Source organism: Cnephaeus nilssonii (assembly GCF_951640355.1).
Source record: "Cnephaeus nilssonii genome assembly, chromosome: 1".
NCBI classification, from domain to species: domain Eukaryota; kingdom Metazoa; phylum Chordata; class Mammalia; order Chiroptera; family Vespertilionidae; genus Cnephaeus; species Cnephaeus nilssonii.
Window position 1 is genome coordinate 78,827,503 of NC_137072.1, and position 18,772 is coordinate 78,846,274.

At 37.3% G+C, this 18,772-nt stretch overlaps 1 protein-coding gene across 1 annotated transcript in view; it reads left to right on the top strand.

Moving 5' to 3' along the window:
* The window catches only part of TECRL (trans-2,3-enoyl-CoA reductase like), a gene marked incomplete at both ends in the record, with an annotated part of 76,713 nt that overhangs the window by 31,454 nt on the left and 26,487 nt on the right, over positions 1-18,772 (top strand). Inside the window, 2 exons of the mRNA XM_079779382.1 lie at positions 11,471-11,515; positions 17,902-18,005. Of these exons, the coding sequence (XP_079635508.1) occupies positions 11,471-11,515; positions 17,902-18,005 (149 nt within the window). The remainder of the gene's footprint in view (positions 1-11,470; positions 11,516-17,901; positions 18,006-18,772) is intronic.

Below are 18,772 nucleotides of genomic sequence, written 5' to 3' on the forward strand. Positions count from 1 at the left end.
CTAAGTAAACAATCTAAAAGCGAGCACATGAGCTTTAAAAATGCTTTAATGACTTCATTATTGTAAGAAGAGGTCATAAAGAAGGTTATCTATTTTCACATTTTCTCATATACCTAGTAAGTGAAAAATATCATTTTTATATTTTATAAAAGTTTATATTCAAATAGTTACTCATATCCTATTATAAATTTCTTGAAAATAATCTCATTGCTAAATTCAGATGTGCTTAATTATATAACACTATTTCTATAATTCCAAAAGATAGTTTGCCAATGCCTCATTTTCATGTATGATTTTTTGACTTGTATATAAATTGTTGGCACAGCATTAGATTAAATAAATTACATTCTTTTTGTAAGATAATAATAACTTCACTCTTTACTATAATAAAATACAAGATAAATTTCTATTTTAGTTTTTATTTATTGATTTTTAGAGATGGGGGAGAGAGAGAGAGAGAGAGAGAGAGAGAGAGAGAGAGAGAGAGAGAGAGAGGTATTTTTCCACTTATTTATGCATTCATTTGTTGCTTATTATATGTGCCCTGTCCAGGGAAGACTGAACCTGTAACCTCGGAATATTGGGACAACGCTCTAATAACTGAGCTACCTGGCCAGGGCTCAAGATAAATTTCTAAAATGTAAAAACTGATAAAGAATAAAACATTATCCACCAATTATTAACATTTTCACCAATGTGGAAATACCTCTGGAGATACCTCTGTGTTCATATATACACAATTTTATATATTTTAATCATATTCTCCAATAGATTTCCCTATAAACATATTTTCTTGATGTAATTTTATGTAAATATGTATTTATCTACATTATAAATATTAGTGGAGATATAGTATACTTTTGCTTGGATGTGTAATACACATTCTCTGGACACATTTTAATTGCTTCTATCATAAAGCAATATATGCTTATTTATTCAACAATATTTGGTGAATATTAAAAAAATACTTATGGAACATTTACTGTGTGCTATGCATGGTGGTATTCACCAGAATAATATATGTTTGTGAACTTATTTAATTGTACTTGTAAGAATATTTTTTTTAAAAAAAGGCTTTATTAAGAATAAGCCCATTTGAAATCCTAACATGTTTTGCTAAATTCCTTGCTAATTTACTTCAGGATGTCTTTTTATTCCCTTTCCTCAATAACACTCAATATCAACAACTTAATTTTTGATAATGATGAGTGGAAAAAAGATTTCATTTAGTATTAGATTCAATTTATTGCATCACTGGTGAATTACTTTTTTCATACTCTTAATTGTAATTTATAAGCATTTTTCTGGAAATTGCCTATTTATTGTCTTTACCAACATATTTGTTCATTTAGTTGTTTTCATTGTTACACATATAAAGTCTTTATAAATTAATGTACAGGTCACAGATACACTTTTTCAATTTGGCTGGAAAACTAAATTTTATAGATCTAAATTAATCAATTATTCATTTTATATTTTCTGTTTTGTGTGGCCTATATAAAAGTATTTTGATCCTCTAATCTTAAAAATGTTGATTTATGTTTTATTCTCACATATTTTTCTTTCTGTGTGCTCTCAACAATTCCCATGGTTTAGAAAATATCACTAATGAATGAAAAATCAAAACTGTCTCCTTCCCAGAACTTGTGACTGTATATTAAACAGCCAATGTGTCAGCTCAATATCTGACAGATCTCCCAGACACCTTTGTGGGATTCATTAGGATTTGACTCACAAAGCTGCAGTAATAGATTCATTGTGAAACCATTCCAGTTTCTTTTCCAAATTCTAAGCATTGGTGAAAACTGAAAGGAAGTAACTCTTGGGAAAATAAATAGGAAAATGTATTTCACAATGAATTATCTTGCCGTGTGCCGGTGCCATCAAAATGAGGGTTGCCCTAGCCAGCCTGTGCACATAATGGCAATACAGGCATTATGATCAACCCCTGGTTAGATTCAGGTCAATGGCAGTTACCTGGGTTGCAGGCTCCTCCCTGGCCCCAGACCCTGGTCAGTCCTCCTGCAGGAGGCAACCAATCCATGTGTTTCTCTCATGTGGATATTTCTCTCTGTCTTTCCCTCTCTCTTCCACTCTCTCTAAAAATCATTGGAAACATTTCCTTCAGTGAGGATTAAAAACACTATGCCGGAGGATTACACGTGGAAGATTTTCAACATCAGAACTGTTTATCTGCCTCCCCTGAAAACTGCTTTTGGATTTATCAGTAGTTAAAGTATTGTGATAATGAGAAACCATATTCACCCAGGCATTTTGTTTTGTATTTGAAGCTATTGGGTTTGGAAAATGGCAAACTAATATAAACTTGTCTAATCCCAGAACAAATGAAATATCTTATTTATAAGAACAAGTAATTGTGTATGTATATGGCTGTGTAGGTATGTGCATAAGTAGCCATATTATAAGTACTTTTATTAAAATTCTTAGTGTGTCACAATATTGTTATTTGAAAAGGGTCTCTGACTATTAACTAAATGACTACTATTAAAAATATTACCAATTCAATAACATTGGTAATCTGAAATCTCACAACCACACTTCAAATATTTGAAATTTTAAATACCTATAATAGTCTCCTGTTTGATACATTTTCTCATACATTGGCCTGCTCTGTATCCTGTCCCTATCTCCCTACTACCTCCAGTATCAAGTTCAAGTTCCTTATGGCATAAAAGGTCCTCATAATGTTCTCACACTATAGGTGTGTGTATGTGGGTATTTATCCTGGTGGGAACAAAAAAGAAACACACACAAAAAACCCCAAACTATTCAGTGATAATTGATATAGAAGTCCCTGCTATAAAGTCCATTCGGGAAGTCTTAGAAAGCATGGAGATTTGGACAGTTAAGTATACATAGTGTGCAAAGTAATATTGGGAGAAGCGTCATGTTGGATGATCTGGGAGACTTGGACAGTTAATGGCGTCCTATGTAAATGGCAATATAGGCATTATGATCAATCCCGGTAGTTCCCTGGGCAATTAGATGAACAACCTGATTATAGACTTAAGCCCGTGAAGATAAAGACATGGTGGGGTTGTACTCTGTGTGCTCTTCTTTCTGTTCTTTTTGCTTTGTGTCTTATATTTTACTACATTTATTTGTGAAACTGGCTTGTTACTTTATGCCTCCGGTTTTCATACTTTTTTGAATATTGGTTCATACAGCTTTTAAATTTTCCATTTTTAGAACCATGTCTGTTTTCCTGCAGAAGCCTTGCGTTGCGGTTGCTGATTATACAGTGCTATAGCACTTTTTCTTGCTTGAGTGCTTCGTAAGAGTAAACTCTAGCAGATGCATTTTCTTCGCAAGGTCAGCAAAATTATTCATGTTGGGTGCTGCTTTGAGTGTTAAAATTTTTGTTGTTGTTGTTGTTGGGTATGGTATTGGAAACGGATCTCATTTTTCAGATACATAAACACTATCATACAAATCATGCCTTACTAGCTTTCTTGAATCCATCTTAGCTAGATCACTTAATTATCTAGGTGGCATTTTTAAGACTGCAGAGAAATGGTTTACAGAGAATAAAATGGTTCATTTAGTGCCAGTGAAGTAATGTGGTAAGTGAATCATTTCTAGCAAATAAAACTACTGGCTTAACAATATTAAATCAGCAGCAAGTATTTTAGTACATTAAGGCAGAGTTTTGTATAATAATAGTTGATATTTATTTCTTAAGATAAAAGAAACAGAACTCATGTGCCTGCCCTTTTGTTAAGACTTTTAGGCTTTTAATATTTGGAAACAGTGAAACAATACTGTAGCAACTAATGAAACAATAATCAAAGTGCTAATGCAAAGTGCACAGGCATTCTGTCATGCCATTATGTTCCTGTCTACCATCCCTTCACCTGGTTAATACTTATTGCCCTTAATTTTGTTTGTACACATGAGAACTTCCTATTGGAGCAAGCCCTTCCCTGACAGAAAAGGAGAAAATTGTATACATCTTTGGATAACAGAGCAAGGAAAATTGGTGGAAGCTATTAAGAAAAGTTTGGCTTCATAGACATATGAAATTTTATTAATAAAACTGTGTAATTTAAAATCCTGTTTATCAAAAATCTAAGATTCATCCCTATTTCTATATTCTTCCTACATACAGAAGTATTCTTTCTACATTCAGAATACTTTAAATCCAAACACCTTCCAGTGTACAGTATTGTTGTCCAGCATCTTATTTATTTGTGTATATTAATACAAATTATCATTCTTATCTGCATTATTCTTTTATATAAAAGTATCCACATATACATATGTTTCTTTTGCTTAACATTGTTTTGTTTATCTCATCTGTTAGAACCATAATTAATTTGTTTTTCTCAAAATTGATCCATTAGATGTTCACCTACTAATAGAAAGAGTCTACTGGGTATAAGATTTGGTACTCTAAATAATAATGTCCTTCTTTTACATTTTCCTTCAAAGACATCATATTTCGCTTATTTCTCCTACATGAATTCTGGAGTCTTGAGAAATTGAACTGAGCCATGTAGAAAATTATAGAACATTATTTTATGTTTTTTTTCTACTAAACTCTTGAATAGAGCAAGCTCTGCATAGCATACTTTTCAAAACTATATTCTGTTTCTATTTACACTTCATCCCATCTTACTACGCCAGATACAGACAGCTCAGATTGTAAATAATAAAAGATTGGTTGCCAATTTCTTTCTCTATGGTTCATTATAAATATTCCATCACATAAATTAACTAATGTATGTTGTTTAGTTATTTTTTAAAATTACAGGTGTCATACAATATTATATTAGTTTCAAGAGTACAACATAGTGATTAGACATTTATATAACTTACTAGAGGCTCGGTGCACGAAAATTCGTGCACTTGGGGGGGGTCTGTCAGCCCAGCCTGCACCCTCTCAGAATCTGGGACCCTCGGTTAGGGTCCCTAGGCCTGGCCTGAGATCAAAGACTATCGGGGCTTTCCTTCCCCCGGCTACAGGCAGCTGGCCCCACCTCTGCTACTGCCACTGCTTGTCATCTTTGCAGTGCTGCCCCCCCCCCCCCCGCCCACCCTGCCACCAGTCGCCTCCCTCTACGATAGGCATGGGGTATAATGGCTTGGCTGGCCTGGGCCTTCTTCTGTGCGGTGATTGCTGGCCAGCCGCACACCTGCCACAGCATCGCTGGCCAGTGGCCTGGGCCTTCCCTTTCTTTCTTTTTTTTTAAGTAAGAGTAATGTTTACTGAGTGATACAGGACTGAGTACTATGAAGGGTTAACCAAGATGGAGATGCACCGCCCTCCCCCTGTCACCCCCAACACCCAGAGACTACAGTTCTTAGAAGTTACACACAACGGCCATAATTGCTGAATATCTGTTTGCAACAAACAAATCATAGCATATTTATATTGTATCACATCAAGTGATTATAGAAATCTATTTATATATTGCTTGTATAAAATCTTTTTTTTGTAAAAAATATTTTTTTTAAAAAAGTATAAAAAACATGTTCAGTTGAAAGCCCTGCCAGGACAGCCAGTCTGTAAACATCCAGTGAGTATGTGCTTTGGAAGGGCAGCCGTGCCTCGTGCCCACAGCAACTGCAGCAGGGCCAGTGAGGGTGTGCCCCGGCTGCCACTACGGCAGGACTGAGCTGGACCACGGTGGGTGGGTACAGCAGGGCCTGGTACTGTGCGCTTCCCCAGCCTTGCATCAGGATCAGGGTCAGGGTCAAGGCTGGGGACAGGCAGATACATAAACACTATCATACATATCATGCCTTACTGGCTTTCTTGAATCCATCTTAGCTAGATCACTTAATTATCTAGGTGGCATTTTTAAGATTGCAGTTTCACCCTGAGTTCCATACTCAGCCTAATTTTTGTTGCAACTCATGGCTTTTCCTGGCTGCTCAGAGGTCCTTGGGATGGGTGCCCTGGTGGAGAGGCCGGAGAAGTGGTTGGGCATCTCTCCAGCCCAAAGCCTCTGTTCTGCCTCCTGCAAGGCTGGCCCCAGGCAGAACAGCCCACCCTCAAGACTACTTTGGTCTCAGTGCTTGGTCCTGGGTTTCTTCCCCTGGTGTGGCTGATCTGAGTTTCACAAAAAAGCCTGGCTAATGTTGGCTGTGCTGAGCCTCATTGAAGAGTTTTTCATGCAGCAAGGAAGAGCCCTCTGGGACCCTCCTCCTCTGTCTCCTCATCTCCTCCTCCTACTCCCAGCCCATGGTCACTTCTCCAGCTGCTCCAGCAGTGGGTTGCCTTCTGAGTCAGGGGTCTTAAAACTGTCAGTCCTAACGATGCAGGTGGGCAATGCTGGATGAGCCATCAGGATGCGCTGCTGCCACTCCTGCTTCAGCTCCTCCATCTGGGTTTTCAGCTCTGCATTCATGAGCTCCAGCCACTCAGATTCCTGCTGCAGAAACTCCGTCTGCTCCTTGTTCCGGCATGGGGCTGCCACCACTTTGTTCTTTTCCAGAGCCTTTTCCTCTGCACTACTTGTAAAATGCCAATCACATAAAATTTTCATGATGACTCAATGTTATATCAAATATATATCCAGGAATGTAAGTCTTAATATTTAGTGCCCATCCACTCCTTCTCAGCTCTTTATAATATGATTTTAATTCTCTATTCATTAAAAAAACTGTAATTACCATTCAACATATGCAAAGCCTTTTTAAAATTGATTTTTAGGTAGAGAGCGGAAAGAAGAAATAAATTGAAACATCAATTTGCTGTTCCAGTTATTTATGCATTCATTGGTTCTCCGGGGCCTGAAGGCCGGGAGGAGGGACACAGATGCCAGTCCAATTGCAGCATGGCTCTGGTTCCCTGGAGCCTGCAGCGGGGGTGGGGGTGGGGGGTGGGGGTGGGGGGTGGGGAAGGACCAAGATTCCCCAATGGCAGCATGGCTCCAGTTCCCCCAAGCCTGTGGGCCTGGGAGAGGGACCAAGAGGCCAGTCCAATCACAACATGGCTCTGGTTCCCCGGAGCCTGCAGGCGGGAGGGGGGGTGAGACCCAGAGGCCTGCAGGCACGGGGGAGGGGCCATGATTCCCAGATTGAGGCATGGCTCTGGTTCCCTGGAGCTTGCATGCCGGGGGGAGGGATTCAGAGGCCAGTACAATCGCAGCACGGCTCTGGTTCCCACAGATCCCTCCCACCACTGCATTGCGGGTTTTCCGGGACCCAGGACTGACTCCCGCCACGCCAGCCAGGACCCTAGCCTGCTGTTTGGTCATCCGTCTGGTCATTTAGGTTGTGACGGCCTCTGGCTTTTTATATATTAGGATGATCACCCTGATAAGTCTAGTACCCATCTGATATCATTCATAGTTATTGCAATATTACTGACTATATTTTCTATGATCTACTTTATATCCTAATGACTATTTTTATAACTGACTCTTAACAGCTCTTAGTATTTATCCTTCCTAGTAGAATTGGTGATACCAAGAAAGGGTAGGGACTAGGGAGCAAGTTTTAGGTAGTCTTAAGTGAGGAATTCAAGGTTCTGGGTAATCAGGTTATTAATTATTTCTGAAAATGTCTCCGCTGTTCTTTATATCTCTTCTTTCAGTAATAATATGAAGCATAGGTTTCACATTAAAATAAAAAATTATCAATTATCTTATAAATTATATCCTCACTAAGTAACTTCATCTTTATAAATATTGGTCTGTATGTTTTGATTACTAATTGGCTCTATGTATGTATGCCACCATTAAGTCAAGAATACAATATTTCATTTCACTTGTCTATTGCCTACTTTTATCATGTCTAAAATTGGACCTGGGAAAATACAAGTTGTGCATTTAAGTTAAAATGTATACTGCTGACCAATTTCCTATAGAAGACACACTAATCATAATAAAAATTATAGCCTTAACATGCTCTTAGATTAAAAAAAAAAAAACAAGGGCAGGCATCTGGCCTATGTACTTGAGCAAATCTGGCTTATAACATATTTTAGCTGATTTAAATCTAATATAATTTATATCATTGCCCTCTTCCTTAATAATTCAAAATTTTAAATCTTTTTGAAGAAGTAAAATATTTAAACCCTTCAAATCTATTTTATGTTACAGGGTTTCATTAAATCAGTGAGGACAATTTTTTATGTAAAAGCTGTATAAGAAATAACTTTAGGACATTTTAAAAATGTATTTTTAGATCCATGGAATTCAAATATTTTTTATTCTGATCAATAGTATTAGTCTTATAAAAACAAAATATTTTGAAACTATTGAAACAAAAGTTCTAAAAACAATACTTAACCTATCTATCTAGAATTTATTCTAATGTGTTGCATCAAGTTCTATGACACTATGACAATCCATTTCTACTCTAGTCTATTCTTCCTCTCCTCTCCTCCCCTCCCCTCCCCTCTCCTCTCCCCTCCCCTCTCCTCCTCTCCTCCCCTCCCCTCCCTTATCCTCCCCTCCTCTCCCCTCCCTTCCCCTCTTCTCTCCTGTCCTCTCCTGTCCTCTCCTGTCCTCTCCTCTCCTCCCCTCCCCTCTCCTCTCCCCTCCCCTCGCCTCCTCTCCTCCCCTCCCCTCCCCTCCTTTCCCCTCTTCTCTCCTGTCCTCTCCTCTCCTCTCCTCTCCTCTCCTCTCCACTCTTCCCCTCCCCTCCCCTCCCCTCCCCTCCTCTCCTCCTCTCCCCTCCCTTCCCCTCCTTTCCCCTCCCCTCCCCTCCCTTATCCTCCCCTCCCCTCCCCTCCCTTCCCCTCTCCTCTCCTCTCCTCTCCTCTCCTCTCCTCTCCTCTCCTCTCCTCTCCATAATGTTAAGAATAACATACTGATTACATTTTTTTTAAACTTACTAAAGGGTCACAACCAATAGTTTGGAAAATTCCACTTTTTTAAAATAAATATATTTGAATTACATGGATACATTGCATATTTAGAAAGTTATTACATCGTGATATGAACAATTCCACTTATTAAGGAAAAAAACTCTAAAGCTAAAACATGATAAGAGTTATACAAATCAAGTTCAGCATCTTAGGTAATTGAAGATCCTGAATGATGCATTAGACCTACTACATAATCATAATTCAGCTGTCAAACAGTTTTTCAAGTTCTATATACTCAACATTTTAACTAATCTTCTATTCATGCTACTAAAAATCCTTTTGTAACCTATTTCCTTTAACCTTTATAGTCTTTTTTTCCTACCATTAATCTAGCCTATGCTATCTCACTCCAACAAGTACAGAACTTTTCAGATAATGTATATTTTGTTCTTTTAAAAGATAACTGAGGAAATTAAAAATAACTGAAACTAATCTAAAGGCTAACATAGGCAGTTAATAACTCTTTCACTAGCATACAGTGTTCAAAGATTACAACCTATAAATGCCAAGTGTATTTCATAAGTAGTTTTATAATTTAGCCATATTGAAAGAATTGGAAAGACATGGATTTTCCTGAATGTGTTTAGAGCTTCTAAGTTCTAATTATTCATCATCATTGTGGGTTCTGTCAGTATTCACTTATGTGGTTCATAGACATATATATTTGCTTAAAATTATAGATTTAGTTTTACATTGACATTCCCACCGTTAAAGGCATCATAAAGCAGTACTGAAAATGATGTCTTACATGAATATTATTGAAATGGTCAGACTATGATAGCTTATGTACGTTAATCACAGGTGCTCAATGACTATTTGTCCAATATAACTGGATTCTCATAAGCTTTGTACTTCTTCCAATACCCAAGATCGGAAACTCAAAACTACAGAAGTCTCTCTTGAATTCATTTGCATTATATCTTTTTGAAAATAGATTTTCACTATGAGTAATAAGGTAGCTATTTTTAAATATTTTTCAACAAATAATATTAGCATATATTCCAGAACAGCAAATGGTTATATAAATAATAACAATTGCACTAGTAAATAAAAATAATGTGCCTTTATCTGCATATTTTCTAATTTAAAATAAAGAAATGCCAGAGTTAAACACTTATGCCTTCTTCATTTGCCATGCTATTACATATTATATGTAAATTTTGTTTACATATAATCCTAAATATCTTTTTACTGGTGCTTATAATTTTTGACTTATGAGTTATTTTATCATTAGTATTTCCATGTATAAATTGTCTTTTTGCAGTAAATTTATAGAGAATTGATTGCAATAGTCTAGCTATGTCACATTATCATCATTCTTAATGAACACTTTAAAAAGTAATGTTTTAAAAATAAAATAATTGTGGAATATTCCTTTGATAATGCTCTTAATTTATTATTTATCAAGTTTCTTTGCTTAAAAGTGGATCACACAGTCAAGAATTAAATTTTCAATAGACTTTAAAATAACTTAGAATTTATTTTAGAAGAAAAGAATAATATTCTGGTAATTGTGAACCAACATTTTTATTATGGCACTATATAATGAAGATTTTTATTTTCTTATCCAGATAGAATTCTTTAGTAATCTATTTATTCTTAACAGTAGTATAAGTAGGAGATACTAAAGTGATGTTTCTACTATGATCAATATGCCCATAATATTAAAAGTCAATAATACATATTATTCAGATAAAGTACCTTACTCTTAATAGAGACAGTAACCCACTTTCACATGCCAATATTTTTAAATACATTTTACATGAGATCAGAGTCCTCCATTTTTTTTTTTTAAATCCTCACCCAAGGATATGTTTACTAATTTTAAAAAGAGAGAGGAAGCCAAATAGCTGGTTTGGCTCAGAGGAGAGAGCGTTGGTCTGCGGACCAGAGGGTTGCAGGTTAAATTCCAGTCAAGGGCAAGTATCTTGGTTGCAGGCTCCTCCTTGGGCCAGGCCCTGGTCCAGGCTCCTGCAAGAGGTAAGCAATCGAAGTATTTCTCTCACATCGATGTTTCTTTCTGTCTTTCCCTCTCTCTTCCACTGTCCCTAAAAATCAATGGAAAAATATCCTCGGGTGAGGACTAATAAAGAGAGAGAGAGAGAGAGAAATGTTGATGTGAGAGAGAAACATTGATCAGTTGCCTCCCCTGTTTGTCTTGACCAGTCATTGAACCCACAACTTAGGTATGTTCCCTTACCGGGAATCAACGGGAATCAAACCCACAACCTTTTTGGTGTATGGGATGACACTCCAACCAACTGATCCACCTGGCCAGGGCAAGTCTTCCAGTTTTAAATGAAGATATTTAGCTTTTTACTGAAGAATAACTTGTACAAAGTGCACAAGTCATACATAGGTCACATACCTTGGTACATGTCCACAGAATGAATGCATGTACATACCCACTCCCTAGGTCTAAAAGCAGAAAATTACCACCCCTTAAACTTCTGTCTTGCTTTCTTCTCAGTACCCTGCAAGGGTAACCACTATTTCCATTTCTGACACTGGGTAACCATTTATTTTACTGTGACCTAAAATTGAATCCGTCTTCCAATGAAAATTTCTAAATTTTAAAATGTGTTTTACATTTGTGCTGACAGTTAAATGTTATTTTTCATTTAATAGATCCTGATTGGTGCCCTTCCCGAATTGGACTGCAGCTAGAACATGGTAAGAACCAACTTTCACTTATGTATTCATTTAACCTGGAATCCCTTTTCTGTCATCAATAGCTAATGTTCATCACTTATTAAATGGAAAGCATTGTAGTAAATGCCATAAATATATTATCAAATACAATCCTTCCAACATGCCAGTGCTCAACTTTTATGAATGAGGAATTTTAGTCTCAAAGAGATAACTTTTGTCATTCACTGTCAGTAGAGTATTAGAGGAAGGATCCAAAGGAATATCTTTCTGTCTCTAAAGCTTTTATTGATCTAACTAGAGGCCCAGTGCACAAATTTGTGCACATTGAAAGAAAATTAATTAGAAGAAATATTTTAATATTGCTATTCACCCTTTCTCTATAATAGAAGTGTCAACCAAATTCATGATCGACAATGACAGATGGAAATAGATGTGTGCGATTGCCGCCAGTGAGAGCTTTATATAGATACTGAATGGCCAGATTATTATGATCTCTGAACGCATAATAATCTGGCCACTCAGTGAATATCTTATATAATAAAAAGCTAATATGCAACTTGTCCCCTCAACCAGGAGTTCGACCAGCAGGCAGGCCGGCCAACCGCCCATGTCCCCTCCCCCTGGCCAGGCTGGCCAGACCCCACCCATGCACGAATTCATGCACTGGGCCTCTTATCTATCTATCTATCTATCTATCTATCTATCTATCATCTATCCAATTATCTATCAATCATCTATCTATCTATCTATCTATCTATCTATCTATCTATCTATACACTGAGTGGCCAGATTATTATGCGTTCAGAGATCATAATAATCTGGCCACTCAGTGTATAGATAAACTTGCTTAATTAGGCATGTTTTCTGATTTAGCTAAACTTTTTCCTAAAAAAGTTTAGCTAAATCAGAAGCACCCCAACTTATCTTTCAAGTAATTGTCAGCAACACAGCAGTAAATGTCAACATGAAGCAGATTATTATTGTAGATCATGCAGGGAGATCAAAGGGTGAAATATTTAACTGTAACAGTGTTTGACTATATTCTGCACAGTGAGAAAACCTGAAGTCATTTTCAAGTTCCACCATTTTTTACTTCTTTTCAGTCGGGTCAAATTTCTAAATTTTCTAAATGTCCATTGTCTCGCTAATGAAAAAAAAAAAAAAGATTCTACCAAGTCTCCTATCTACCTACTCCAGGAATTCTCTGAGGATCAAATGAGATGAGGCATGGGAAAACACTTCACAGACATTGGGTTAAAGTGTAAAATGTTTGTACCTGGCTATAAAGCAAGTCGTGTTCCTGGGCTGAAGAAACTGCAAGGAGGCTAGTCACTAGGGACAGAAAGCCAGGCATTGCTACGTGATGTCATTACCCGGTGCCCACAGAGACTGTTTCTGGGCTGGGCTGGGCTGTGGGCCACATTTTGTGCCATGGGGTTTCAGCAACATAGGTTGCAATTTGGTGGTGTGTTGCTCTGCGGTGGTGGTGGGCCCTGTGTCCCACTTGGAGGAAGCTGAGTGTTGCTTTGTTTGCGCCAGGTCTGCAATGTCATTTCTTTGTAAGTGGCCAGTGTGCATTACGACAGCTCCTGCATTGAGCATCTGCCCCCTGGTGGTCAGTGCATGTCATAGCGACCAGTCGGACAGTTGGAGGGACACTTAGCATATTAGCCTTTTATATATATAGATGCTTCTGCCTCCTATTATGTTCTCAGGAATACAGATTATCTCTTTATCTGTTTTTTCCCCCCAGTTTTTGCTATATTAAACCATGGTAAGTGGAGCAGACCAATTAAATTACAGGGAGAATTATTATATCCATTATTAAGCTTTAACTTTCAATTCCTATTCTCTAGTTTAAAAACTTACAAAATATAACATTTAAAAATGAGTCCTGCTAAACTGACATTGGATCAACCAGATCCTGAAATTTGATTTGTTAAATAAAAGTTGTGGATAGATTGTAAATTTTAGAGGAATACTTAGTCAAAGTCCATAATAACAAGGGGCATCTATTAAGAAATTCCAATCTCTAAATTTTTCAATACAATAGTCAACTGTATTTTTTTTCTGGTGCTTTTTAAGTATTTGTACTATCATTTTTCACTTATGGACACATAATGACTTCCTTGCACCACTCTCAGATGTTGCAGTTGCTCTCCTTGCTGTGGTAGATATTCTTCCTTTGCCTGAGACTTCTATCTTGAAAACAAAGAAATCCATGTTAGAATCACATGTTCTTGATGGTCTCAAATTCTTCCAAGTTCAAATGTTCAAGATAAATTCTCTTCTGGCTAGAGTTTAAAAGAGACAAATCATTGTCTTGTTTATTTTTGTCTTTGCAGGGCCTAGTATGTGCCAGGCACATAAATGCCTTTCAACACATGGATTGTGAAATAAGAGAAAATGAAATAGGAGTAGTATTTTCTGAAATTGACTCATATAAAGAAGACTCTGAGAATGTCACAGATATCAATGTCAAATGTAATTTCAATTTGAAGGACACTATAAGGGACTGGGGAATATGTATTAGTTCAAACTTCCTGTGAATTTTTTCCTTTCCCCGCACATTTATTTACCTAGTTGATGTACCAGTATGTGATTTGAATGAAATACAGCCAAGTGTCCTCAGATATGAATGTGATGATTTATTAAAAAAGGAAAAATAAAAGTCAATTCACTTAGTTAGATAAGCATACTATGGTTCAAAGAAGAGTTTATTTGGGATAACTCAGAATTTTAAACCTGACTCTCTGCTTACCTATCCATAGGGTCTTTTTTGTAAAGTGGAGCTGATAAAGAACCTAACTTATTTTTTGTAAGGTTTTATTTATAAAACACTGTTGTTATGATTTGCACATGGTAGATGCTTTAACAATCATAGTTATAACTATGAACACAGTTATAATATTAAGAAAAAAACGACTTAACAGCAAAATTATTCAAGACCTGAATATTTACTTATATCAACTGTCAGAATATATTTGCCAGAATGATTGTACTACAAACAATGATACCATGTGAATTTAGTCTTTTACAGTTTTCCCACACAAAACACTTCACTAAAACATAAATAAAATTGCAAGCATTGATTTTTATGGGATAAACAACAAACATTTATTGGGTTCAATGGCTCTGTTGAGCTTGGGTAGATGGAGTTGGCTTTACTTGGCTAAGCTCAGTCATGCAGTTGCAATCAGTTGATGAATTGTTGGGGACTGACTATTCTAGGATATTCACAACTGCAACCACTGCTCTAGTTCTATGTGGTCTCTCATGCTTCAGAAGAGTATTATGAAGTTGTTGTCATGGTGGAAACAGGGGTATAAACAAATAAACACAAGAACTCAAGAATTCCAGAGGCCCAAGTTTGGAACTGGCATCTGATTCCTTGCCTTGCATTCTGTGTGCTAAAGCAAGTCACTAGTCTAGCCCACATTCAAGGGGTGAGGAAATAGACACCAAGTCTTACAGACAGTCCTCGGGTTACATCGCCATCTTCCATTTATTTATAAAAAAAGTTCCGTCATTTCGACATATGTACATATGTGCTTTATGTTTTTTATTATTTATTTACCACAAGTAAAGGTCAGGAATTGTTATCTTTCTTTTAATTTTTTTTTCACTGTTTCACTTCATTACTGCTGTGTATGTGCTCCATGTGAGCGATGTAGGTGCTTATGAAGGTGGGTTCTGACTTACGGCGAAAATCGCGTTATGTCGCACCGTAGGAACGGATCTCTGCCGTAACCCGAGGACCTACTGAATTAGGAGGAACTAAGAGTCACATTGAAAGTTGATGGATATAGAAACTGTGAAGAATTGCAGCCATGGTTGCAATAAACCTGTCATACAAACTGGCAACTCAAATGTGTGTTCCCTTCTCACTTGATTAATTATCAGGACTTCATAATGTCCTGGAAGTAGAGGGTTGAATTTCTGATTCCTGGAATCATTGGCTTTTGACACTAGAAAGGTGAAGCATGGTAAAGTTGGCCCATGTCTCCCTATTACTGCTCCAACCATCCACACCCTTTATTCAAGAGCCTTGACAAACACTTAGGCTCAGAGGTATATACCTTAGTATCTGTACCCTTATTGAGAGGAAATGCCCCTGGAAGATGTATTGCTTGAGTTAACTTATGCAGAAAACTTAAGGGCCTTAATTGGCTGAAGTGACATAGGTAATAATGGTATGGGTTCTCATTAGACATGTCCTCTTGACCCTATATATTCCTCTCTCTTTGGAAAAGAACATAGGCATGGAAGACCAAAGACAGGGGTTCCTGATAATTGAGTCTAAGAGTGGTATAACCTATCCTATCTAATAAGGAGGTAATATGCAAATTGACCGTCATTCCAACATACAAGATGGCTGCCCCCATGTGGTCAAAGATGGCCACCACAAGATGGCCAGAAGGGGAGGGCAGTTGTGGGCAATAAGGCCAGCAGGAGAGGGCAGTTAGGGGTGACCAGTTAGGCAGGGGAGGGCAGTTAGCGGCAATCAGGCCAGCAGGGGAGCAGTTAGGCGTCAATCAGGCTGGCACAGGAGTGGTTAAGGGGTGATCAGGCTGGCAGGCAGAAGTGGTTAGGGGCAACGAGGCAGGCAGGCAGGTGAGTGGTTGGGAGCCAGCAGTCCTGGATTGTGAGAGGGGTCCCAGATTGGAGAGGTGCAGGCTGGGCTGAGGGACACCGCCCCCTCTGTGCACAAATTTTGTGCACTGGACCTCTAGTACATATATATAAAAGCCTACAATACCATTATGACCTGACAACCAGATGACCGGCTTATAGCTACAATGTGCACTGGCCACCAGAGGGCAGATGCTCAATGCAGGAGCTGCCCCATGGTGGTCAGTGCGCTCCCACAGCCAACCTCCTGCAGCTGGCCAACCTCCTGTGGTCCCTCTCCTTGCCCAGCCGGCCTGATCGGTCCTGATCAGGACTGTGTGAGATGGCCTCGATCAGCCCCGATTGCTGGCCAGGCCAAGGGACCCCACCTGTGCACGAATTCGTGCACCAGGCCTCTAGTTAATGATATGTCTGGATTCTATCAGGTTGTTTTATTCACATATCATATTGATGGAACCACATTTTAAAAGATAATGGCAGCACTCTGTTCCTTGAAGTTAGCAAAGAATAGATAAAAGAGTAGAAACTGATCACCTCCCCAAGGATGTCCATAAGGCCATGTTGGAAAGATGTTTTCAGTACACTTTCAAGGAATAAAATGCTATCAGAATTTTTTTTTCATTATTAACATACCATGTTGTTATATGTGATTGTCACACCAACATTGCTGACTATTTGGATATCAAAGTCTTTACCTTGATACATGCTTCCCATTGATGTGCAACAAATTTAGCAGCTTAAAATAACACTAATTTATTAGCTTGAAGACACAGTGTGGTTGGATTCTCTGCTCAATAATCTTTGCTGTATATTTCTCTAACTACTTAGAAATTCTGGAGTGCTAGAAAGCTCTGTCTTGGTTTCCATTGTCTTCTTTTAAAACTGAGTACATAAATAACCTCATCAAGCCTCATGATTTTAAATTTTAATGATTTTCAAGTACCTATAGAAACATCTACCCAACTGCCTACTGGACAGCTCCCACTTAAATGTCTGATCATTATCACACACTTACCACACCCTAACTAAAACCTTAATTTTCATCCTCAAATCCTGCTTCTTTCTCAGTCTTTTTCATATCAGTTAATGAGGTTGCAATGCGCCTAAGTGCTCAGGCCAAATATCTAAGACCAGTATCTCCCTGAATCCTTTCTTCTCAAGTTAAATCTACTCTATGTTCAAAATATATCTGTGACTGATGACTTTTTAACATTTACACAACTGCCATTTTAATCCAAACAAATATTATTCACCTATTGACAAATTCTAAGTTCCTCCTAAATAATCTCCTTGCTCTTTTCCTCCCATTTTTCACACAGTATCCACTGCGGTCTTTTAAAAAGGTAAACCCTGCCTCTCCCCCGGTGCTTTGCAATAACCATTGAAATAATTTTGCCCCAATTAATTAATCCTATAATAAAATCACTTAGAGAACAATTGAGATGTTTGTATACTGACACCCAAAATTATATTTTAAAAGTACCTTATATCATATTTTATTATGACATTATCTAATGTTACATTTTCTTAGAACACAATAGGATATTAGCTATTGACAGTCTACTTTGTTTAGATAACATTGGAAAATTACTGTGCATTTGCAAATTTGCTAGATATATTTTATAAAATGGGTATATTCACATTTTATTTCACTTCAAAAATGTACTATACATCACGACTCCTGTGTTAAATTCATCTTGGATTTTGTTGGTTGCTCATAAAATTTATCATTTTGCCTTGAAATTGTATTGAAATAATATTTCTTATTATTTAAGGTGGGCCTTTTTTGAAGGACTACATAACCATTCAAAGTGTTGCAGCATCCTCCATTGTCACACTCTATTTTACAGATCTCGGTCGGCAGGTCAGATGGACCACAGTAAGTATTAGTTTAAAATGCGCCACATTATGATCTGAACTATTTGCTGATGTGAAATCTCTCTGTCAAATAATTTATAGGTGAAACAAAGTATTGTACTGGATGGTGTGTTAAATTGTCCGTATTTACTATGAGCAGTGGCTAACAGCCCATACAAGAATTGGAACAATGGAAGAAGAAACAGTTGAAAGAAGGAAGATAAATTTCTTTTTATATGTTAGTATATCCAGTGACTGATGGCCTCATTTCTGCTCCCCCTATGCCTTGTCAGTTTAAATGGTATTTATTCGGCTTTCTTTCTAGGAGCCTGGTGATAAAGAAGATCCTTTTTGAAACTGGAAAGAAGGGAGAGAAAATACTGAGTAGAAATGGTCTAACAGGGGAAGGGCATTTTTGAAACTAAGAAGTAAAGTAATAAGACTTCTTTGGGTATTGTTTGGGCTCTACCTGGAGGAGAAGCTTTCAAAGTGGTGGTGATTGTATCCAAGTCATTAAAATGAAGACTGCACTAAAAGACTTGGAGGACTCAGAAACAGAGAAAATACTTGACACCAGTTCACAAGTTTCATGCTATTCATGATTAATGGAATACATTCAGTAACAAGAAATACTATGTGATATTTAGAAACAGAGGCAATGAAATGTTTAATCTAATAAATACTTTTGACACTGATATACAAAGAATAATGCAATCATTATATTTTTCAGTTAAATGAAACTTACTTATATTGTTTAGACTTTAAAGATTTTTTTCTGATTGTATTCTG